Genomic DNA, 25,396 nt, shown 5'->3' with positions numbered 1-25,396 from the left:
CCACCCTGCACCAGTCCGCTCTCTTTACTTCGGGCCCCTGCCAGCAAAGAATATGCTCGACACTCGGCAGTGCAGAAATGGCAACGTCCGCTAGCCTGAGCACGCGAAGACGTATCATTTTCCCGATGACGTCAGAGCAAAAATAGCAAACCGTTCTTTGCGGGCTGGTGTGGAAATTCTCGCCAAGATAGGGAGAGGTAAGGGAGGGGTTTCACTTTCGCTTGCATCGATCACACTCGCACGCCGTTCCGTGGAGGGAGGTGAGGAAAATCTGCTCAACCGTCGGCGAGATTCGTCGGTAGCAAAACACGCACACGGTTGCGACACGAGCAGCACACACACATACGGGTACGACAAACGGGTGTGTTTATCATGGGGTTGTTTTTCTCTCATCGTCAAAATAGAACAAGAACGGTGAAAACTGGTAAATCGTCATCCACCAGCACCGCCATGGCCAGGCAGGGTTGCGCATCTGTAACCGTGACGTCACCGGTCAGACTCGGTCGCTCTCTTCGGGGCAACCATAGTAACCATTGGCATTCAGTGTCGGTAACGCCTGTAACGCTTGAAGGAAAACCTCTCTCTCTCACACTCGCACTGCTGCTGCTGTTCGGTGTAGTCGGAAAACTGCTCTCGTGGATGGGTGCAAAGGGTAGTAGGAAGGGCGGTTATGCGCAGTATCATCCGTAAACCGCGAACGTACGTTCAAAGCCGGCGAGAGTTTTCCTCCTCAGTTTCACCTCGACCACGGTACGGTACGGATTGGATTTTTCTTCGCTTATTCGCCTCGCTCGAGGGCCCGTGTGTGAGTGTGTGTTTTTCTTTTTCGTTTTTCTTCCTCTTCTACCGATACACTTTCTTCCATCCTATCTCTACCGCTGTCAGTAAATTTAACCAACTGGTGGAGAATGTTGTAGCTGTGTGTATGTGTGCGCCTGTGTATGTTGATGATTCGAGCTGTCTGATCTCATTCGAAACGCCGGAGGAAACGTTGATTTTTCCGTGTCTAGCTGTGAACCGTTCTTAACCAATCGCTGTACCACTGTTGTTGTGTGAGGGAGCGTGTGTGCGTGTGTGTGTGTGTGTGTGCGTGGTACGAGAGCAGTGCTCGGGGTAGCCGCAAACGAGTGGCATTATTATCTACGGACCGGCAACGGGCCGAGTTAATTCCGGCGGTATGCTTTGGCGCGCCCAACTGCCCCAAGATGCTGCCCGCGGAGGCAAAGAGATGAATAATATGCTGTGCCGTTCGTTCTTTGTCGATTTCGCCCGCTCTTGGTGAAATCGTTCGAGTGTCTCTTGGTTTGTGCTAGGTTTGCGAGTGTACCGATAATCGTGCCATTTGCGCTGAACGTTCTAAAACGAGCCGCTCGAGCTAAGTTTAAAGTCGGCATTTCCTGCAACATCTCCTAGCGAGTGGTCGCCGTACGTATATGCTGGTGTGTGTGCGTGTTTGCGCGTGTCTGTATATATTTTGTGGTAAGTTGCCGAGCGAAAGAAAAAAAAATATATCTTCAGTATTTGATTCTTCAATCTTATCTACGTGAAGTGGACGTACGAAGAGAGATAGTGTATTCTTCGCTAAAAAAAATGATAAGCAGCTTGTCGGTTTGAGAAGCAATTCGTGCCGGGTGCCGGCAAAACCGAGCAGAAGTGAAAGCATAAATCATGGAAATGGAAATCATGTGCGAAAACTACGTTGCGGAAGCAAATTGATTTTTAAGCAGCACCCACACCCACAGTAGCGGAAAGGAAAATCGAAGAAAAATCGTCTACAGATGTGCGACGTGTAGAGACAGTGACAGGGGTGAAGCAGTCGAAGGATTGGCTCTGACCGGTTCCACCAATACAGTGGAGACGTTCAACAAGGCACAAGGTATGATGAAAAAAAAATGGTCATATTTCATCAACACTTGAAGCAGAAGGCGATTGTTTAGTTGTGGGCCATGTTGTTTGTGTTATTCAAGATGCTGTGAATTGTTTTGTGCATTTATGATTCTTTAAAGAAACAAATTGTTTTATAATTTTAATTTTAAATATTTTTTGCTGTATTCCATAAGTCAAGATTTAATTGAAAGCAATTTCCAAACAGCAATCTTTTAGCGGCGTTTCATACTTTGTGACCGAAAACTTATTCTCAACTCCACAAGCCATTCGTTCGATTTCAATTTTAGAATGCAACCTGACACATCGGACGATGCCAGTGTGGCAGGAAAATCGTCGCCCTTACACTACTACCACCAACGTAGCAAGCGAATGCTGCTGCGGGCGTACTGGTCCCAGCATCCCCAGCATCCCCAGCATCCCCTTTCACTGCCGCAATCCCGTTCGCGCTGCATCCCGCGCAGCTCAACGATGACGTTCAGCGTGAACGTCTCTGTGTGTGTATGTGAGTGGGTGTGTGGCCAGCTATTTTCCTCTTCCTGGTTCAGAGCACGGTAGTCGGCTTTTCTATCCCCTCCGTCAGCTCCCTCCCCCACTCCTTTCATTGCATCGTTGCACGTCGAGATGGTTTCCACAGCGTTTCCACCGCAGTGCAGTGTTCGTGCTTCTCTCATTTTCGTGATGCACGAGCGGTATGATGATGCATCATCGGGATGCTATTCGGGTGCAGCTGTGGGAAACACGTCTTATGCGCCCTTTCGGGTGGGAAACGTTGTCGTGTCTGTCGTGTGGGTTGAAAACATTCCGTTTCTTGCGATCCGGCAGACGCGCTGCATCTCATCTGGCCCGCAAGATGGCCCGCGAGGGAGTGGTTTCACCCCCCCCTCCCCATCCCGCTTACCATGGGTTAGCGGACGGGGGCCGCATAAATCGAAGGCAGTTACTCACTGATGAACTGGTTGAAAGATCGACCGAAAGGTTCTGCGCGGTGCAAATCCCCGCGCTTGACGCCCAGTGGGAAGAATATTTACGAGTTCGCCCTTTGATGTGGTTATGATTTCGCTGCTTAATGCCTCTAGAATTGGTTTGGTGCAGGCTTGAGTCATCCGAAGAGCAGGACCGAAGTCTGGGAGCACACCAAGGCATATGAAAAAAAGAAACATGATTAATAGCCGCGCATATGCACGAGCGGAGGTTTAATATCAAATTGCATGTGCAGGCGGGAAGAGAAGAGGAAGAGGTCCGCTACCTCTTCCTTCCCTTATTTCGGTGACATTTTTGATGGTCTTTTACACGTGCGGTGACTGTAGAGTTTGTTGTTTTATTATTGGAACGCCATTTTCATTCGTGATTAGGAATGAAAATTATCTAATACATGATGTGTGTGTGTGCATGAAGCTACAGTACTGGAGTTTCTGTTTAAATAGTCGTTTAGGTACAATCGGCATGGAATAGATTTTAGGCCTTCTCGGTCAGGGCTGACAAAATTTTCAGTTTATTTGAAATGCCTCCCAGTAGCGAATACATTGTGAAATGATCCTCCCATTTAATATAAGCTTCATTGTCGATGAAAGCGGCAAAGTAAATAGCTGTCCGTCGGAAATAAATCGTTCCACGTAGACGAGAGTCAAAGCAAACACGCATAATGCTGTTTGTTCGGGAAGCTTCCGCACGGCATCCGCACCGAACGGATGAACTGTAATATATCCTGCGCCGGGTTCCCATTAGAAGATTGGTGTTTTTTGTCCTGTTTTCCGGCAGTGCCGAGTGGCAATAAACAGTATGGCACTACAACCCAGAAGCGAACGTAATAAAATTCTCATCGCAGCCCGAAACCGTCCTATCGACCATTTGATGAAGAGATGAAAAATGAGATATTTACTAATGGGACACAAATTTATTACCTTAAGCAAATATACACCCTTCGCTAGCGGTTGGTATCGGGCGTTTGGTTCGAGCAGCAGTGACACCGTACCGTGAAGCAAACACGCCGCTCCACCTTGCCGTGAGATAGAGCGATAGAGCGATGAGGTGGATGAGAATGTGTCCCAAAATTTAGACCTACATAAATGGCAGGTGTCTTTGGGGAGCTTTTGTTCAATATTGCTAGAACGTGTGATGGAAACTTGATCCGAAGAGAGAAACAAAAGCTAACACAAATAAAAAAAGGAAAGAAAAACAAAATGGTTCTGTTGCCCTTTGCTCGTTCAAAGACATTGGCCAGCGTCGAGGGACTGACGTGCTCAATCGATGTTATCCTAGGCGCGTCGGTTGGGTGGTGACATCTTTCGCAGAAAAAGGCGAAGGCCAACCGGCGTGCTTATCTGGCGTGCTTGAGCATAACCTGAAGCGTCAGGTGTTTCGAGTGGATTATCCTTTTGTTGCATTAGTGGGAGGTTTTTTTTTCTCATTGTCTGGCTTCAGTTCTCCAACTGCTTGATATTGGTCCCCAAACGGACTGAGCCTAGTGCCCGAGTGGATCAAGGCGTGAAAAAGGAATCTAATCTCACCATCCAGAAGATGTCGCGAATCTGGCGGCAAGGGAAGATGAGATCCAAATTCTTTGAACGCCCGGTTTGGTTCAGGGGTGCGAAAAGAAACACCCGCGAAGGGCAACATTGGAAGGTGTGTGGTGTAATCGCACCGGATGGGGAAGTTAAAAATAGCAATCGTCGACCGAACTTTGCAGCCGTACCGAGCGCTGACGGGTTAGAGCGTTAGTGAGAAAATAGCATGTTTAGGAGAAAGCAAACACGCGAGAGAAGAGGATGTGGAAGGGAAAACAAGCGGTTGATGAAAGTTAGAACGAAAAACGCTCATTCATCAGGACGAAAGACCAGCACTTGCTGGTGGTGATAGTCGGCCAATGGCCTTTGGAAACCATTTGTGGCAATCCTTTGGGGGATGGTTTGGTTTTTTTTTTATTATTTTGGTTTAGTGAAACCCAAAAAGCTTTCTAGACTTGGCGGCATCGCACAAAGGGAGCGGAAAGTGTGCAATAAAAAGGAAGTCTTTTTTCTACTACCCGCTCCAGACACTCGACTCAAGAAGACTTGATTGCGTGGGAGGGAACCGTAAAGAGAGAATGGATTTGGCTGGAAATTGTTTCCATACCGTGTGCCTTTTTTAACCATTCTTCAACGCTGCTAGAATGAATCAAATATGACACTGGAGATTGGTTTCTTGGGAGGTTTAGATAGCGTCGCTATGCGAATGTGTCGGGCCAAATTTACAGAAACAGATTGGCAAGGAAAGCACCATTGATCTGCTGTGACGAGGGAAAGGGTTTGCTGGTGCGGCATGTGACGTTGCGCGGTAGGGATTTCCGAGTAGCGCATTGTAAGCTATAGATTAAGCATGCGAACACGCTGTTAGGTGTCGGATTACTTGCTAGCAATTGCTGGCGATAAGCGAGGCTAATGAGCATGACGACGATGACGTAGATAACAGGATTCATCAATGCTTGAAGCATGAAGATGGATGAAATAAATGATGTAAGATGTATCGATGGATTCTGTGTAGATAGGCCTTTCTATTTATGTTACTATCTGCGCAAGCGTTGTAAATTATACACACTGTTTCTTTTATTAAATGAATATTTTACATATTATTTATACTTGAGTCTACATATACATTAATGTCCTGATGGCGCAGCGGTAATCAGTTTTACCGTAGGCACAACCTGATCCCCACGCTTCCGAGATAGTGAGAACTATCAGTGTGGATGGGTTCTTAAAATTTACATTTATCTATGAGAGAATGTTTTTATGTCTTTCAACTTATTCGATTCAAAACAACTCAAAACAGCTCTCTGAGATACAAATACAAAACAAAATCTTATATGGACAAAATCGATGCAAGCAGTCCATCAACATGTCATCGGCATGTCTTGTTACTTTGATATTAATTTCAGCTTACCTAAAGTTAAGTCCAGTGATTTTTGTTCAGTCCAGTCTGATCGCGTAGCTCATTTTGATATAAAACAAAAAAGGGTACAAGGCGTTCAAAATGTTCGAACACAAAGGCTTCGATCATGTCAATGTGCACACGTCCTTGTAAGGATTTGAGATCGTCTAGCTTGCTTGCGCCTAAGCACTTTGAATATTAGACTGCAATGTAAGTTGCGCCAAAGAACAAAATAAGTTTGCTGTGCAAGATTTTTCATTAAGTGATACTGATGTGACTCTTGAGATGAAATGTGACTCTCTAAGGTTAACTGGCGGTAATGAAGTAATACAGTATGAAAGTGTCCATATCAATAATTGCTAACCGTTGTTCGTAATTAGATACAATTTAATGTACATAGGAAACCTTTCAGTGCTTTAATAAACCATCATCAATTAGTCTATTGTAAAATCTATTTTTTGAGCAATGATTTAATGCAGACAAACAGACAATCAAGGATCTGAAAATGCGCGTTGCCAATCCGTATTTTTGTTTGACATTCATCAATCAAAATCGTTAATTAAAAGTGATTGAAGAACTCCGACCATTAACGTTTGATTTATGCAACAATGTTTATGCAAGAGTTCATTTATTTGAAAGTACACCCACGGGCTGTATTTGCGTGGTAATTCCCAGACGTACTTGCCTATCGCATACCATAGGCGTTTCGTAGGCAAAATCAACACGCCCAGCCTTCCCGTACCCAGCTAGGTCTGTAACCTTTCGCACGCAAATAACATTGCAGCTGGATTTGCAAAGGCTTTATGATATTTGTTTTCGAGATGAAAACAGTTACACGGTTTCCAGGCACGAGGAGCACGTAATCTTGTTGTGCTTAAAAGTCGACAAAGTCCTTTCGGCTGACGTCAATTAAGGTTGCTTGCATCATGACATTCAGTGTCGGTTGCCTGTTTTCAGCGGAAGTTACGAAAACTTCGACAACATATGAGAGGTAAAAAGGGGAGGGAAGATAGGGCAACTGTAAAGATGGCAAGCCACTTCCGGGAGTTTCCCGCGTGATACACAGTCAACGCAACAGTGTGGTGCAGTGGTGCGAGAGCTTTCTTCGAATAGAAAGCGCAAGCTAATAACTTCCCGCCTTCCGTGAACTTTTCCGTTGCGATAGTAACTGTGTTGGCTTCTAGCACGTTGGTCGGCAAACTTACACAAGCCAGAAAGTTGAACCAACATTTGCCGTATGTTAATTGTTTTTCTTCTTCCTCTTGCTTGAACGAAATCTTTTCCCCATTTTTCAGAATCATCGCTGTTGCAGAAAAGGGATCGATCGATTACGCGGATGTAGGAGTGCGTCCGGTCCTGACTTCGAGAGAACGCGTTGTAGCTCGCTCCATAAGTGGGTGCAAATCGAAAACGGAAGTGGGTAGCTTCCATCAATATTTGCAGTAAAGAGGGAAGGAGATGGAAAAATATAAAAAAAAACAACTTTCTTGACTTGATAAAGGTTCGGCTTAGTTGACCTGACTCAAGTCAACTGACGCAGTAAAAGACTCCGATGCGGTGGAGGACATTCTTAAATAAATTCAAACAGAAAAAATCCACCAACTCTCCCAATCTATTGCGTGTGGCAGTTTACGCGTGAAAACGTGGTGCGAAACGCACCCAAAGAACGCCCGCTCACTTCTCCGTGCGTGTGTGTGTGTTCAAAGCTTTCGAGTGGTTTTTGGGGAAGTTTGTCCATTGGAAAAAGACTCATAGTATTGGTGGATGTGAACATGGGGAAGACAAAATACATTCCGCAGAGAAAAATGTAAGATATTTGGCTTTGTTTTCATTTTCCTTCTCGTTCAGGCTTGGTGTTTTTTTTTTGTGCTGGCATAAAAGCGACGAGCTAAAGTGGGTCTTTGGTGGCTATCTTTTTACCACCAAGTGGGTCGGTATCTCTTCCGGCTGCTGGTTTCAAGTGCACCAGCTGGCAGCAAAAGGTCGGTCTTTTTCGGACGCTTAAACGACTAACTATCACGCTCCGTGCCGGAAGCGAACGCCAATGGTAGATAGAATGGGTTCGCTGTTCTATCGAGCCATGGGTGAAGTTTTCTCCTTCATGCTGGACGTACATGTTTTTGTGGGTAGTATTTTATCGCCATTTGTATGCCATTCGTGTTGCGAAGTGTGGTGCTGTGTGATGTGAAGTAAGAGATCATGGCAGGTGGATTTATATGGTTGGTTTTGAAGCTCTGCGGTCAGTTTGATGTACCTTTTTTCAAATAAAGTAGTCGACCGGTGGAATATTGATGGACGGGCAGTAGTCGAGCAGACGAAGTAAAATTGTTACAACACAGGCTGAAGTAATATTAATTTGTAATCGAAGAGGAACGAAAAGGAATTGAAACTCCAACGAATAATAATAATGATATTAATATTTTATTTCCATCTAATAATTATAATCATTAGCTACCTATTTCGAGCCGCCAGGGAGTTAAATAATAACATATTTTTAGTTGTTTAGAGATGTATAAATTAAACAAATTCAAGCAAAAGCGTTTTTGTGGAATTGAAAAGGAAAAACAAGTATAGACCTAAAACGAGAAAAAAAGTTGCTAAGGAGGAACGGCTTTAGCCGTATAGCTTGAAGTAATTGTGTGTAACAATTCACACAGTTCCGAGACCTTTCCTTCTTTCAACATGGAAGGGCCCCATTATTAAAAGGTTAAAATATTTTTGTTTAAATAATTTAGTTTAAACTAAACATTTCATTCACTGGTTTCTATAAGCAAAACAAATAACTAAAATACGAAATTGTCGATAATTATCTTAACGTTCTAAAAGGTGATATGTTAGTGGTGTGATTTACTTATGTTTTGTTAATAATGAGAAGATATTTTATCTTTTTGTTTGTATGTAGGATATTTTGCACGTGCAGACAGTTTTTGCTTATGTCAATTTATTTAAATTAATGTTGAAGTAAATCAACTGATAAATGATATCAAAGTGATACAGTTTTTTAATACGAAATAATATTGCATCCTCTTTCCACCATTGATCGTAATTGTCCTTGAGATATTTATCTCACTTGATTATTGATCGAACTCGCCCGCACGTTCTGTTGTGGGGTAAAGCTGTATTGTAGCAGATAAAAGCAAAATACCAACAGCAACATGGCCTTTGCCATACATCTCCCATAGCACTCGATACCATAAATCTGCATGGTCGCGGGAAAACAAGGCTCTCCAGGATGGTGGTGCAATGTTAGTGCAGCCGTCGTTGTTGTCCAATGCGGCTTTTGCTTGTTAGCTCATCCACGATTGGGTGGAGAGCTGTATGCGCGGGGTTTGGTGTGTACTCAGTCTCTGCGCTGTGTTGCATCTATTTTTTCCCATGATTATGTGCAAGCTAGCAAATCGTGACACGCAAATTCGCTCACGATCTGTAAGGCCGCAATTTTAATGATATTGATCGTGTGCGTGTGTGTGTGTTGCATGTGCTATTCGCGAACAATCACGCAGTCACCCGCTCGCCAAGCAAGGACGAGTCTCATGCCAGACAGGGTGCTCCCATCCTACGACCTAAGCAGAGCCCAACCCATTAGTTTGGGCAGTGCAAATGCGATGCAAAACATGGGAGAGCCGTCCGGCAAAATTAATGGCAAAGGTTGCGCGAAGAACATAAACTACATATTCAATAAAAATAAATGTTTCCGATTCTGGCACACGCAAGCTTCGGAGCTTCGTCGAGCGATGTAGCCGACATCAGCAGACAACAATAAATCCCTTAACCAAAGGATGTTTTTGGAATGGTGGTGCAGGGTGTGTGTGTGTAGTTTTGTTTTCGTGGTCGAAAATGATTGCAAAGTTAAATGTCAAAATGACAATAAAACCAACGTTACGCGCTGAACAGACCGAAATGGTGCGCTTTGGCAAGCATTTGTTATTCGATGTCTGCGTTTCGGAATGGATTTATCTTGAAGAAAATGGCAAGCTGAGACCGATCAATACCCGGGTTGGCATACAAATAAAAGGAAGCAGATTAATTAATTAGAGCTACCAGAAACTCAATCTACTATACATAGGGATTGCGGAGGAGATAGATTCGAGGGAAACAGTGTATTTCCGAATGATTGGATGTTGTTTCCCATATCTGAAACGTACCAGGCGTCTCCATTGAGAGTTTTGCTGGTTAGGTCCATAATTATCATTGAGCTCTTTTGGCAGGATAACTTTAATGTCTACGCTGATTGAACAACATGCAAAGACTCTAAACATAAGGTACAAGGCATGAGTTTCCTCATAATAAAATACTACCAGAATATTTGATCAGAGTGGAATCATATTCCACACTTTAGGGCAAAGCGTCGGCTCTTTAATGCGTAAAATTGCGTTACCTTCGGTCCCTGTGCAATGGTGCAACACTTGAATTCCCTTTACGTTACGCCTCATTACCCATGGTGTTGGCGTTCACCGCTCACGTCAGCTGCTTGCGGTGAAGGGGACAACCATTAATCATCGAATGGACGCCATACGGTTGTGTGGTTGTGCTGCGAGATTGAAGAGTATGCTTAAAATAAAGCAAACATGGCAGATGGGAAAAGTATGACAGGGTGGAAAATTGCAAATATGATTATGACCTTACCTTTTCGCTCTGAAATGCGTAGTCAATTGCTTCAATTTAATCATCAAATTAGCGTATGATAGGATATTAGAGAATGCAAAGATTAGATCCAAATTTACAAAGCCGTATTGAAAAAATACAGCACAGTTTTAATCTATACCAGTATGTCCTTTGTGCACCTTTACTTCTCTCTGTGTGAATACTTTATGTTGCGAATAAATGATTCGTGATGTGTGATACGATATTGGCTAAAATAAGATATAAAGAAGGAGTGCGTTAACAAATGTTATTAAACAATCAGAAAAGTGTGTAGTATTCATGCTAAATCGCTTGTTCATTGTTCTAATCAGATGTAATGCTCAACACGATCAGCCCAACCTTCCTCAACGATCAACGAATGAGTAAACAGTGTTGCATTTATCGTCTGCCGATGACGTCAAGCACAACAGTCGTTTGCGCGACGGTGAACAGAAGAGCACATTGGAGGCGGGACGGACATCGCAGAACGGTGTTTGCGCTTTTCCAACTGTCACGCTGACGATGGGACGCGATAGTGGCACCAGCGCTCCTGCTGCTGCCGTGTGGTGTGGTTGTTGGTTCCGCCAGGTCCGTTGTTTGGCTGTCAGCTTTCCATTAGCGCGTATTTTTCCCACCCAAAATACGCCGTCCCGTACTGCGACGAGTGGGTTCGTACCGAGCCGGGCGCCACTACCGGGGGATGTTTACATTTTCCACTGAGTGCAGAAGCGTGCGGAGGTGAATTACTTCATTAGTAGTCGCTTACGACGCCACTACGAAGACGGTGCCATTGAGATAGCGTATGGAAGAGAGAGCGAGAGAGAGAAGGAGAGAGAGAAAGAGAGAGAGGGGGCGAAAGAGGTTGGAGGGGCGTTTACCGTACCGTTTACCCGACCGTGATTCCTTTGCGCGTACGCGTCACAAGGTGTCTGGTAGAGCGTAAATTTGATTAGATTGTCGATAGGACCGGTCGGCCATGCAGCACTAATAGCAGCAGAAACGGCGACGAAATCACACACACTCACACACACTCGTGCTCGAACATACAGCACGAGAACGTGAGAATTTGGGTTTACTGCAGGGGGGAGGTCGTTTTAAATATAGCGGTGTGTGCCCTGGTGAATATTTTGATGCAGGATGCAGCCGCGACAGTGATAAGTGGTTCGCGTTGGCTGGCGCAGGGGTTTGGGATTTTCCTGGGATAAAATTAGGACCACGGTGAAACGTTCTCACGCCGCAGCACCGGGGCGCAACTTGTTTTCACTTACTTCGGTTTATGTAGCACCACGGCGAAACCTCGGTTGTTTTCGTAGCAACTTGTTGGATCGTTCCTTTCGCTTACTGGCACAGAGCTGAGCTAGGATGAAACGAACACAAGTGGGCATGGAAAAATTAAACGTACTGATCGAATATTGTTTAAGAAATTGCACTAAAGTAGCTTTTTGGGATGACTTATAAATACATGTTTTTTCATAGTTTTCTGTCCACTGATTGTGCAAAATACTCCTTTACATGTTAAAGTTCAATTGAAACGTTAAATTGAAAGTATTGAAATATTTTTCAAAATAAATATTTTTTCTCTAGATCGAACTAGTTAGGTATTTCGCTCCTTGAATATGTTTTAATGATACACGGCATCATGTACAAGAACTGAGCATGTTATACAGAAATAATATGAAAAAAATTGCAACTATCCGCTCAAACTGAAAATCTTCTTCTTAAAGAAGTTTCTATGGTGCATTGAACCTTGAAGCGGAGTTAAAAAATAACTTTTAGCAGGATGATTTCAATAAAAAGTTGAATAATTATGTTTATTCTAGTTTAAAAAAACATAAACTATATACTGACATACATTCTAACACCAGTAGTCTAATTTTGATAAATAAAACATATACTTATCAGTTTCAAAATTGATTTAAACAGTAGAAATAAATTCAATATAAACATATATAACAATAATCATAGTTTATTATAGTATACCTATACACTGATTTACATAAATTATCCAGAATACATTATTACTATAGATGAGTTATTGAACATAAAAACATAACTTCAGTAGTAAATTAAATGATTGTAACAAAGATAACATACCACGATCTCATACTGAATCTTTTCACCAAACTGATCCTTTGTTATTCTTACTTTGTACAGTAGCAATCTCAAATCAAACCACAAGGAACCTTCCTTGTGGTTAGAGCTTATACAAATTTAGCAGATCAAACATTTGCCTTATCTTACCGAGAAACACATCATTAAGCTCTCCATTATTCTCTCCATCTTTTCAGAATTCTTAACGCACAAAGACAACGCCACCAGACATAAAAAAGGAGAAGCATTACTAGTCGGCAAATATCGTACGGAAACGGAAAAGAAACGGTGTTAGTTGTTGGATTTGTGCCCGGAAAAAAACTACCAATAATTGCGTTGCTTCCATTCAACTCAAATCAGCTGTGCGATTTCACTTTTGCTTGTAACCACTACCTCAATATTCCGGGTAACGGTGCCAGCTAGTGAGTAAAAATAGTGGAATCGTTCGCAGCATCACACCTAGCATCTGTTACGTGTCCGGAACAATCAATGTCAACATGGCGCTCGTTATGCTTCCGTGCGATCTGCCCTGGTGGTCCAACGTGCAGAAGAAGCTGGCACAAATCGAAGAATCCAGCTGCCTGGACGTGGTGATAGATGTGATGCAGAAGCTGCATGAACTATGCAAGTGGGTAGTTCCGCTGAAGCTGCACCTCTGTTAAAACGAGCCTCATGTCCTGTTATGCATTTACCACCTCATTACAGTGTCAGCCTGGACCCGGACGAGGATGGCAAGGATACGTCGGTGTTCGATGGATTGCGCCACTTTGTCGAGCGCACGATGGACGCCTCGGAGCGGGACCACTTCCTCGGGCACACGATCAAAGCGCTGGCAAGGCATGCCCGCAACCTTAAGCAGTATCGGCCGCCGCGGGGTCTCAGCTTCAGTTTGCAGCAGCAGGCGGACAGTTACGAGCTGAGCTATCGGCTGGTCGCGTCCCTGCTGGCCAACGCGTTCTTTTCGACATTTCCAAAACGTACTGAAAAAACACACCCCACGTTACAAGACTTTAACTTTACACACTTTTTTAGAGGTTTAGTAGAGTAGGTTGATCCACCGCATTCGCTACTGGACGAGGTTGGATCTGGTGTAGGATTAATGGTATTGTTGTTTTGTTTGTTTTTTTTTCTGCACCTTTCCTTTCAACGGGTACTTCGCGATACATGTTCCTACCCAATTCGACAGCAATGCCGTGCAGAGGGCAAAGTTCCGCAGCTTCCTGTACTACTTCGATTGGCTGGAGCGCAGCGGGACGGCACTGGACGGTTCGCTGCGAGTGTCCCGCAAGGTGATGACGGGCAAGCAGTGGCTCACGATCGAGGATTGGCTGGAGTGCGAGCTGCCCCTGTGCGACGTCGAGATACGCCACGAGGGCAAGCTGGACAAGGCCGATCCGGAAATGCTGCAAACGGTGTTCGCTAGTGCGCGGCTTGGTGGCGATGTGCTGGCCGACGGCGACACGCAAGAGTCGATCCAGTTCTGTACCTTTCCCGAGCTACTCGCGGTACTGCTGTACGTGGAGTCGCTCGAGGACAATGAATCGCTCCAGATCGAGAACGTGCATCACGTGGCGCGGATCGTCGATCCCCGGCAGAAGGGACCACTGTTGGAGCGAATCGCGGAACCGAAAACGACGAGCCTGTGCTGTATCGACGCAGAGAACTACCGGGCGTTGCCGTCGCAGCAGTTCGAGGAGGACGACATACTGCGGGAGTTGAACAAGTGCCTGTTGGCGTTCCGCCAGAACACATCCTGCCCAGTGGCGCTGGGTGAGCCGCCGACGGTTCCAGCGGCAAAAGCGGGAGACAAGCGGACTGGGGCAGGGCTGAAGCTTGATCAGCTAGAAACAGTGTCTAGCAAAGGTCGTCTGTCACCGATCGGAGAGCGGGATCGGGAAGGGTCGACGCCGGGTTCGCCAGACGTCTATACGACGATCTTCATTCGGCAGGCAACACCGAACTCGAAGCGCTCGAGCAGTGACTCGAACAAACTAGAGAAGGACATAAACAAGCGGCGATCGTGGCTATCGCCGGAACGACCAAACGCACCGTCCGTATGCTCCGGCACTGGTTCGAACCGTCGGGGGAAGTTTATCATCCTCGGTTCGTCCGGCGAGTGTCTGCCAGTGAATCGACATCCGCTACGCATCCCGGACAGCTACCAGCAGCAGCAGGGGTTGACGCGGCCCGACACACTATCGAGCTGTGGTTCGAGCCAGGACGAGTTCCACAGCGCGAAGGACAGCTTCGACGAGGACGACGAGGATGGACTGCGGGCGCACGCGTACACGTCTGAGCTGGATACGCCCGAGCGACGGTACGAGTTTGCACAGAAGCTGCGGGCGGCTTTAGAGCATGACCGAACGAACGGACTGTCGGGGAGCACGGACGATAGCAGCTATGCGGTCGGGATCAGTGTGGCGGGATCGCAGATCCGTGATCAGGACATTCGCGTCAGGCGCGGCGGATCCTGCGGCTTCGTGCTGGACGGCTCGATGGATAGCAACTACGATGAGCTGGAATGGAATGGGCAGTCACAGGAAAAGACAGCTGGTGGACCACAGCAGAACGGGACGCTGGAACGGAAGGGAACCAATGAGTCGTCCAAGTACAGCTTTGATTCGGATCTCGGCTCGGAGCTGGAGGAGGTGTATGAAAAGTTTGCCAAGTACGTTTGGACACTGTGTCAAATGATGTTTCCGAAATTGCTTCCTAATCTGATGCATGCTCTTCCTCCTTTCAGGTGGCTTGAAGAACCAATCAGTACCGACAAGCCAAAAAAGCTGGATGCCCGGGACGAGGCTGTGCTGAAGTTTGCCAACTCATTGCTCAAGCGCACGCTCAGCGAGAGCTTCGTGGGCATTCCGTTCACCGAGGAGTGTCTGACGAGCGGGAACGCATCCGGTACCAATTCGACCGGTTCACACAACGCTGCCGGAAGTGGAGGGACCGGATCGTTGGGCCAGAAGGAAAAGATTCTGCTGCACGTGCGATCACTTTCGCTGGAACTGGCCAAGCACAAGCACAAACTGGCAGCACAGCTGGTAAGTTTGGTCGGTTGGTACAGATGACAATGTTTTCATTTGCCAGTTGAGAAGAACCTAGCTTAGCGTTTTTAGTGAGACACTAGAGTTAGTATTGTATTTATGGAAAAAGTTTTTCTTCTTCAATGATTGATGATTTGATGCGCTTCGTAGTGAGTCTATAGTGTAGTGCGTAAGGCTTAGTTGAGGCGTGTAAGCATTTGGAGCATCGAGGACTCAATGATTTCTTATCATAGCAGTAACGTTTTGCGCATTTTGTTTGATTGCTTCGAAGATATCTGCCCGTTTCTTTTGTACATACGCCGTGTTGAATGCCATGGCTGTGGATGATTTCCATGATTTCCTTTATTAGTTAGACGCACAACGACACTTTATTTTGCTTTCAATTATCATCCGCTTATGTTCTACCATCCATCTAAATCGTTTTGTTTTCTCTTTTTTCCATCACACCGATTTTGTTTACCTTCCCACCCTGCTGGGTCCTGTTGTTCCTGGGGTCGCCCGTGCCCGTTTCTTGTCATCCACATACCCTTCCATTCGGTCACACATGCTTTTGGATGCGTTGTGCGTTTGTGTTTTGCGTTGCCTATCCCGTCATCTGACAAATGCGTACATCTTACATCACAAATGAAACGATCACACTAAATGCCCCACCCCCCTTCCTTGCTGGGTCATCCCATCGATCGAGCGGATTGATTGGGTGATGCAGTGTCATGATTATCTTGCACTGGAACCGGCAAAGCTATTCAAGTGTCCCAACATACAGCTCACCCGAACCGACCACCGGAAGCTCCTGCACAAGTTGCGCTCGACCCAGAGCGGCTCTGGCTGCTCAGTAACGGAGGTGATCGTGCCGGCCAAGGTTCCACCGCCCAAGCTAGAGCGACAGTCGTCGCTGAAAACGAAACTGCTGCAGTACAAACCGAACTGGTCCGTTTCCTACACGCAGGATATCAAGTGTGATGATGTGGTGCTGAAGGTAGCTATGACTAGCGTTTGTATGTGGAGCTTGTTCGTCTGTTTTGTGTGTGTGTTTGTTTTACGTTTCGCATGCGAGAGTTTTACTAGGATCTGTGTGCTCGTTGTGCTACTTGTGCGAATCGTGCACTAGCAAAGGTAATATTTTATCTCTAATGTGCTCACTTCTCATATCTACCTGTGCTATCTCTTCCCCTCACTTTCTTTGTGTCTATCTACTTCTTCTTCATTTTCTCGATATCCGTGTCCCGTTGGGTATGCTTACAGTGGCACAGAAACCGATTGCAAAGAAGTCACTGAACCATTGTTCTTTTTTTTCTTTTTATCCTTTCTCATTCACAACAGATATCACAACTTGCTCAAAAACGAACGCTAAATGTGAACTTACGACCTGTTGCCACCGGGAACTGGGGCTGTGGCGCGAGCAAAAGGGGAGACGTGCAGCTCAAAATGGTGATCCAGTGGATGGCCGCTAGTGTCGCTGGTTTGCCTTACCTTAGCTATTACACTGCGGGCAACGAGAAACTATCGAAGGTTTGCTCGATTAGCATGTGCTTAACAGTGCGGTAATAAAACTAATGGCATACTTGCTCGATTGCAGCTCGATACGATTTGCCGGGTGCTGAAGGACCGCAAGTGGACCGTAGGTGAACTGGCTGCTGCAACACTGAGCCATGCTCGGGATATCTTGGAGGATCCGTTCTACTACAACAATGATCGCAATTACTGCATGTTTTTCGAGAAGTTAATTGGACTAGAGAAGGTACATTGAGCTCCACCCTTGCATCGGAAGTAACTTCAACAATTGTAAAAAAAGACAACTAAGCTAAGATTTCTCCCAACGATCGAAACGGCGGCGTAGGTGAGAAGAGAAATATCAAAAGCAATACAATGGAACATTTTGTACACGTGTACAGATAACAGAACCATCGAGGAAAAGGAAAACTTTTCAAAAGACGATACGTTGACCCTAGTTTCAATTAGAGCACGACACCCTGCCGCAGCTGCTTGAAAACTCAATTAAGACGAACGAAGGCGAAAAAACGAACACAAAACTTTAAGTCAAATGTCTTCCTCGAAGTGTGTAGGGAATCGAGTAACAGTGCACATACCGTCTCCTTTGCCTTGTAGCTGACTGCCTGGGCCAAAGAAGATCGCTAACGGGGAGTAGGATGGTCGATAAATTATATGAACAAAAGCTCCGTGACAGAAACTTTACATTAATGTAGAAAATCATTTAGCTAGTTTGTTCTCACAGAGCACAACAAAAGACGCTTACTTTGTCAAATTATGTAACAAAAAATATGAAAAAAAGATTTGGTAGATTGCTGTTGGCCATAGGAAGTGGGAAAAATTGTATGATTGGCAAAACTGTCCATACGAAATGGCAAGCTGCTTGTTTTTTGTTAAACTCAAGCATAGTTGAACGAATCGGGTGTTTGCCATTAAAAGGTTAAAAAACTACAATAACGAGATGGAAAGTAACCAACTCAGAATGGAAAGATAGTTTGGACGTTCAACAAACACATTTGCCAAAGTAATAATTGTGAAAGGGAGGTATTCGGTTGTCTTTAAGACCTAGGCTAGAACAATAAACATTATTACTTTTAGAATATGATAACGTTTGACTTCGTATTAAAATATCGATGACATTTCCAACGTACGAATTGCGCAGAGCGTTTCGTGGAAGATACAGTAACAGACATTTTGAAATGATGCGAGCGTCCTCTAGCGGCTAGTAGCTACGTTAGAAATATGTTTGATATATTTCAAGTGAGTATGAAATATTTCAATCTGATTACGATGTTTTTAAACGAATATAATTTCTCGCTTGTTCTCAAATTAATACAGTCACACAGTCATCCTCTCTTCACGTCTTCACAACATATCCGTCGTGTGCTCAAGCGTCGTATGGAGCCTTCGGTCCTCATAGGATAGATAGACTATCCTGCTGGGAGGTAGCTATTAAGTTTTGAAAGCCTGTAAAGGCCAACGCGACTGCGGAAGTCGCGTTACGTCAAAAATAAGATAATAGAACAAGAATATGAATTCAAATGGTTAATTTATAGATCTCTAATACATGGGCCATTTACTTCAATTTCAAATTGGATAACGTTTTTGATAACGTTAATGTCGTTGACTTGCTCACTAGTGAAGCCTGGTCTTAATTATGTTATAGAAGTTACTAACTCCAGTTTCGCATACTAAAAGGCCCTTGATCTCCGACAACCCTGCTTGCACAACCGCTGGGTTCTGTTGTAACTGAGGTTCGTGTTTGGAAAACCTCCCAATTGGAAAACGATTTTCACATGTTCATATGATACCCTAATTTCCTCTGATGAATTCGTTGTCTGAAGTTCAAAATAAAAAAATGTTCAAAATAGCATAACTCATCTACCACCTTAAGGTTTTTGCTGTCAAATATAATAATAAGATTCTTATCGTTAAAAGATTCACTTCTTTCGCAATGATCACAATTCTTAATCTTGCTGCTTCACATTTTAGTCTGATGCACACACTTTAACCATCGTTCGTTTGAAAAGTTCAGACAAATCTATAAATATTCCAATGCTCATAAGTGACCGACCGGAGGTGACCGTAATAGAAATAAAGATATTGGCAATGTTTTTTATACAAATATTGTCATATACAGCGTCTTGTTGATAAATGTGGTCCAATTTATAATTGTTGACTTTTATAACAAATTACAAGAATTTACCCAACTTTAATAATAGCGTGACAAAAATCGAGAAACGGTTGTGGGTGTACTATGTACCAGGGTAACGGTGCACAAACATTGTAATACAAAAGCCAGAAATTTATCCAATAGAACATAATGTTACCAATTTGACTAAATAAATGAACTTAATTTAATGATCGGAAATATATTTAATAGGCACCCGCAACTGTGTGAAGAAAAACCAGTTTGAACCAAAAATGTACATGCAAATATTTCCATATATGAGATGAAACAGTTATGCCTATATGCAAAAAATTAAAAGTTGCTATATTTCATGATAATACGAAACGTAAAGGTAAACATGCACCTGCAGGCTAATGCCTGTGTTTTGAAACATAATTTTAAATATGTGGTACAACCATTCGTCCTTTTAGGACAAAAAAGCTGTACCGAACATTCTCGCTCGTATCATTTTATGCTCGCTCGTCGTTCGTTGCGCCGGCGAAAGCAATCATTGCTACGTGCGTTGCATACCGAAAGAGCCTACGCGTATGAACGCGACAGCAATGATGGCGAATAATACGCGAATCACCTTAACGAATGCAGTGATTTGTCGTACAACGTACTACAACGGGAAGTAGCATTGAAATCTCTTCCGGTGTTATTCGCTGACTTTTCATTGATCATTTCATCGCCATAAGCACGCTCAGCAGTTGACATGCTGTAGGCGCGGGGCGGTCTACGCACATGTAGCTGCCAGGATCCTTAAATCATGCTTTATGTTATCGGGCAGAATTGGTTGCGTTTTTACCTTCCGTCACGTACCTGTTGTTGACGACAGTGGTGCAATTTTCTCTTTTCAGGATTTTGGAGTTGACGGAAACAATGGCGAATTAACAGCGGCATGATGTTTGCACTATTTTGTCCTGTTAAAGCGTTAAACAGAACAATGAGGTTCTAGGAAATAACATCAAACCATGGGTAGATGAAAGTTGAGAGCACTCAATTTGTTAAATTTATTACATTACTTTAAATTAAGCTCATCTTCGATATGAAATTCATTCCGACCATTCATAAGTAATATCAATCAGATTGCGAAAATAAAAAGAAAACTTAGAACGACAATGTTGATTGTTTTTTTTTTACTGATTCTACTACGAGTTCAACGTTTTGTTGAAAGGCACCTTGCCAAAGTTTGTCCCTAAAATTTGCGTACCAAAAGGAAAACCATGCAAGCGGACTGAGCAGGCAAATGTTTCATTGCATGCAGGAAAATTATGCTCTCTGCGAGCAAGATTCACTCAGGTAGAGGAAAATGGCCCTCTTCGCCTAACCACCATCGAGGAATCTCGTTCAATCACATGCCTTTCGCGAAACAAAGTGCGATGCGTGAGATGGAACATTTTCTCACGCTCACGCTGTGTGCTGCGCTGTCTCTCTCTCCATTTCTCTTTCTCTCTCTCCGAAAACCGGCTGTGTTGCAGGGAAATCGTCGTTGTTTTGACTGGCGATGACGTAGGTGCGTGCGTGCAACCATGCCGTTGATGATGCAACCCCGCACAATTGCACCTGATGCACCGACCTCTGAACTCCGGTGCCACCGAGAGCCATCGGTGCTGTGTGTGTTCGCGCATCCTGCCAAGCGCACGCTTGGTGGTCGTTGGAACCATTTCACTCGTTCATTCGCTTGGTCCTGTTGGCTGCTGGGTGCGTTTTGGTGGAAACATCCTTTCACTCTACTACAAGCACGCTATTCAATAGTACAACTACAACCATCCGTGACCGTGCATCCTTTGTGAGGAGCTTCGTGGAACGGGCAAAGCAACCGAGCGAATGTTGTGGCCAGCGTTTTGTTTCGGACGTGCAAGGACGCACCAGTACGATGGAGAGACTATTTTGCGAACGATTTGTCTATTTTACGCGCGACTGTGTGTTTGGGCTTATGATTGTTAACGATTTCAGTGGAATTAACTGCGGGCAATTGTGCTGCAAACAGTGAAATGTGTGGGCATACATCTGTAGAGTGTGTGACCTGCAGTCATTACATATTATTGAATTCATTGTTGCATTGTGAAAGCTTCATCGACTCCATTTACAGATTACAAATAAAGCTTTGAAAAACATAATACTTGTGCGCACTACAGTATTTTAATGGCAAGTGGCGAAAGGTAAACTGAATGAATGTGTGTGACTAACTGAAAGTGACGAAGGTGTAACAGAAACGGTCGCCAAATAGGTAAGCCCAAGAATTCCGCTTCTCGTCAGCCGTAAAATAAATGACCAACAGCCAGCAGTTCAATGGAACTTTCTCGAAGCCCGTTCAACCCTGTTACAGCAAACGCGTTCTCCGGGAATTCACGTGCTTTGTCGTTTTCGTTCGTTTTTCCTGAATGGAACGCAATATCTGTGTCCTTTGAGCTGGAAAACTTTGAGCAATTCTGGGAGAATGAAGCTGTACGAGAGAGGGAGAGAGCGAGAGATTGAACCAAAACCACGAGAGTATGTTTATCTTTTGGGTGAAACGTGCGTGTGGCTGGAAATAGAACGCGTTGATGTAATTTGATTTCTGCCCGCGACAACTGTACATAAAAATAGACCGATGGAAAAAAACACAGAAAATTGCGTCTACTATGCATTAACTTTCGCCCCAAAAATTGCAGGCTTTTCATAAGGTTCACAAGCAGTGTTGATGTTCATGTACAACAGGTCCGGTGGGTGTAAGACACGTTGAAAGCCGGCGGTGGTAGGGGTTTTCCTTGCCGATGACCTTGAACTTTACTTTCTCACGGCGAAGATGACGCCGTATTGAATTCGATTTCTTGCGCATTTTGTACACAAGCAGCACAGCGGAACGCAAGAACTTGTACGCAAGCTGCTCGTTGGTGAGAAAGTTCAGTGCAAGCCGTTCGCTTTCTCACGCCCCGAACGATACAGAATGAATGCTCTTGCCACAGCGAGGAAGCGCGTTCATCGACCCGTCCCGAGTTCGTCCTGTCCACGTTTCGAGCGGTCGTTTTCCGACCTTTTTACGCTCCCGCGGCTGAGGCGGACGCAAGCAAAATGAACGAACAGCTCGAGTGAACAACCCTGCCAGCGTTGCGCCCCGAAACGACGATGTCACCCCAAGGGCGGGAAAATTCACATTAAAGCCGCACCACCGATTTAGGGCCGGACTGGAAGCGTGCCTTGGCTTGCTGGTGCGTGGGTGCGAGTGTTTTCTAGCAAAATGTAGCTTTAAGTGTGGAGAGTGCGAGCAAGATAGAGCGATTGCTTGTGCGGAGGGAGCGCGTTTGGCGTTTTGCTTTCTTGTGAGGTAATCGACTGCCGACGGACAGGTGAACGCCTTTGCCCGGCACCATTTGCCTCACCTGTTGAGGGCCTGGCAGGTGTGCCGTCCGATCGATTGGGTGGAAAGGGAGGGGGGGATGCGGTGAAAATGTCTCAAGCGAAGATTGCGCTCGGTCGGAAGCGTTGTGCCACGCGAGCGGGATTTTCCCGGGCTCTGACTGTCTGTCGGTCTGTCTGACTGTCTGTCTTGCTGGGTGTCTCGAAGACGGTCCTTTGATTCGGCGTGTGAAGGATGCAGGAATGGAGGATGTGGGGTTTATGCGTGTAATTCCGTGCCGTATTCCCCCCCGTATTCATCCCTGTAAGGGAAGGTGTTAATATGGTGCTGTCTTGCTCACACCACCAGTCGGATGTTGGATGGCTTTTGTTGCGTCGTTGTCATGCGTAGGGGATAGCAATGGCAGCAGGTGACCGTTTTGAGATATTGATTGCATGATGAGCCATAAAGTGCGACCCGATGCGTGTGCGGTGGTCCGGTGAGCGTGCGGTGTGTGACTGTTTGCGCAAAATAGCCCTGCTGATGACACTGTCCGGAAACGACCGATGCGCTTCAGGTCGGCCCGGAAAAGCTCCACCGGACGGGGTGGTTTTGTGGGCGCAGTGGGAGAGAAATAATTTGTGCATGTTTATTTGAATGCGAAACAGCGCCGATTATCCTCTTTAATTGTGTATTAAATTAACGATAATTCTGAGCACGGTTTTCATCCGTAATTAATTCAGCCAAAGGTTAGCCGATTAGTGTCGGAGGGTCGATTGGTTTGCGTTGAATTGATTTTCTTTACAGTGGTTCAAATTAATGCTGAACCATGCAGCGAAAGCGCGATATTGCATGTGATATAAAATATTCTCATCAAAACTGTAACATCTGCAGGTTTCAGCGTCCATGCAGATCTTTAAAATGTAATTCAATTGCAGCAACAAAAAAAAAGAAGCACGTAACCCGTTTTCCATTCAACACACATTTCCACCCTCGGTTTCAGCTGTGCCGCTTAAACCAATTGGCAAACAAAATTGCTTTTTGGTGCACTCGGTGCGCTGCAGTGTCCTTTTTCGAATCGCTTCGATGGCTGCAGCATTCGCAACCATGGCCACTGTGGACGTGGCACGAATGTGGAAAGCAGGACCGCGGGCTGGAGCGAACCAGCGGAAGGCTGTAAAATAAATCGAATCGCAACAAAATAATCCGGCTTGTGGGCCTCGCCCCCCCTGTAAGTGGGTCAATCGAACATCCGATACGAAACATTTGACCGCTTCCCGGTTTTATCCCTTCGTTTCGCTTGCCCTCGTGCCGTTTTTTATTGGCCAACCCGTATTTCACAACTTTTCACTGTTGGACCATCCCGGCCGAAGCTTAAATGGAGCATTGTATACTGAGGCTATTGATTTTTTTTTGTACCGCTTTATGAGTTTGTTGAAGAGTTGCAGCTTTTGGAAAGCGATTGAAAATTCATGCACCATTGCGGGGTAAATGTGATTTTCTTTTGCTTTAGTAGGATGAGCGATAAATCGAAAACACTTCCTTTAGCACAGTTCAGATGCTTGACTGAAATCGTAGTTCAATCGTGCAAAGTCTGTGCTGTTTCAAAGACATTAATTTCGGCTAGTTGAGTAGTATACTTAGTTCTAGTTTTAAATTTAAACACAGGATAAACAAGGAAATAAAAATATTGTTCAAATCGTTATTGCACTTTACCCCATATTTCTACATATTATAGCTCTAAATGTACATTATGCATATTCATGTTTACACTTTCGCAGAGGTATATCTGTTTAACGGACACTTTTAAAAACTGTGTTTTTATCCCTCATTTTCATACGTGCAGTATGATAGCAATTTGAACTTCCAGCGAGACCCCCACGTTGCGAAAAAAGGGTTTCATTAGAGTGCCGTAAAATGTACATTACTCCTGTCGGGAGCCTTGCAGCTCTGCAACCTGCCAGTAGGCCACCAATCGGACCGACTGGGAGGCTTCCGTTTATCTCCGTCCTCCCAGGGCAGACGGTCGGGGCATCGATTGAACCGACCGCCGACGCCAAGACAGCGACACGCGCAGAAAGTTTGCTCATAAATTCAACCTCATTAAACAGCACCTTAAACATCGCTCCCCATATCCCCGTCGCTCCTTGCGCATTTGGCGTTTCGCCGCTTCCCGTTGGTTTCGCAATGAAAAGTGGCAAAAGTGCAAAAAGGGTTTGCCTTGTGGCCGTGTATTACGTAACGTGACTGCGGTGCCAGGCGTACGGGCGGGTGTGTATCGGGTTGGCTTTTCCATCGTTGTCGCGCTCGGCCGCCGTTGTCTTTTGATGGAGGGCGATGAACGAAAGGGCACGGGAAGGGAGATGAGGATAAAATCACAAGACAGAGCGTGCAAGGGTGTGGTAGAGGCAGCAGCATATTAACTTTAGCGCCAACCACCAACATCAACACAGGCACTTGTGCAAAGACGAAAGGCGGATGGAATTAAAGGAGCGTCAATCCGGCGTATGGGTGAATTTGTTTCAAAATTATCCACGGATCGATGCGGTTTACGATAGGCCGTGGGAGGCAGTGAGAGGATGCGAGGGGACGGTGGTTAGCGCGATCCTAAATCCGTATCTCCTGACAGGCGACTGTTCGTGCAACGGGCGCGGGTTTTCCGGGGCTGGAAGGCCGAACGGAGGAGTTTTCCAACCCGACCATATCCGTGCGACAACGTACATACGGTGCGTGATTCCGCCTCTGCCAGTGCATCAATCGCAGTCGTTGTTGCTTTTGCCACGAGGCCTACAAATAGGAGGCCAGCAGGGAAGTTGGCATACCGTTAGTGGCGAAGGGTTGCGGGGAGGGAGCGGAGTTGAAAAA

At 45.2% G+C, this 25,396-nt stretch overlaps 2 protein-coding genes across 12 annotated transcripts in view; both read left to right on the top strand.

The window, feature by feature from the left end:
- The first annotated feature begins 727 nt into the window (after positions 1-727).
- On the top strand, positions 728-18,144 carry LOC120894725. 4 transcript variants are annotated; one of them, XM_040297486.1, is made up of 9 exons: positions 728-1,479; positions 1,550-1,876; positions 12,702-13,132; positions 13,210-13,548; positions 13,691-15,172; positions 15,248-15,548; positions 16,258-16,527; positions 16,872-17,060; positions 17,128-18,144. In XM_040297486.1, exons 3-9 carry the CDS (start codon positions 13,002-13,004, stop codon positions 17,296-17,298), a joined length of 2,883 nt encoding a protein of 960 aa, XP_040153420.1. In that variant the 5' UTR covers positions 728-1,479; positions 1,550-1,876; positions 12,702-13,001; the 3' UTR covers positions 17,299-18,144. The 4 variants fall into 4 exon arrangements, with proteins under 4 accessions (XP_040153420.1, XP_040153423.1, XP_040153424.1 ...); XM_040297489.1 differs by lacking the exon at positions 1,550-1,876; XM_040297490.1 differs by lacking the exon at positions 16,258-16,527.
- A 2,723-nt stretch (positions 18,145-20,867) lies between these two features.
- Positions 20,868-25,396, top strand: part of LOC120896613 (protein winged eye-like) — a 305,930-nt gene continuing 301,401 nt past the window's right edge. For 3 of the 8 annotated variants that reach the window (XM_040300866.1, XM_040300859.1, XM_040300860.1), the window contains exon 1: positions 20,872-21,442. The gene's annotated coding sequence lies outside the window, so the exon portion shown is untranslated. Of the gene's footprint in view, positions 21,443-25,396 lie in introns of all 8 variants that reach the window. The other 5 variants (XM_040300857.1, XM_040300858.1, XM_040300861.1 and 2 more) reach the window with 3 other exon arrangements.

The sequence above is a fragment of the Anopheles arabiensis genome, chromosome 2 (assembly GCF_016920715.1).
Source record: "Anopheles arabiensis isolate DONGOLA chromosome 2, AaraD3, whole genome shotgun sequence".
NCBI classification, from domain to species: domain Eukaryota; kingdom Metazoa; phylum Arthropoda; class Insecta; order Diptera; family Culicidae; genus Anopheles; species Anopheles arabiensis.
The sequence above is the reverse complement of the archived record's forward strand: the minus strand, read 5'-3'. Positions and strand labels throughout refer to the sequence as shown.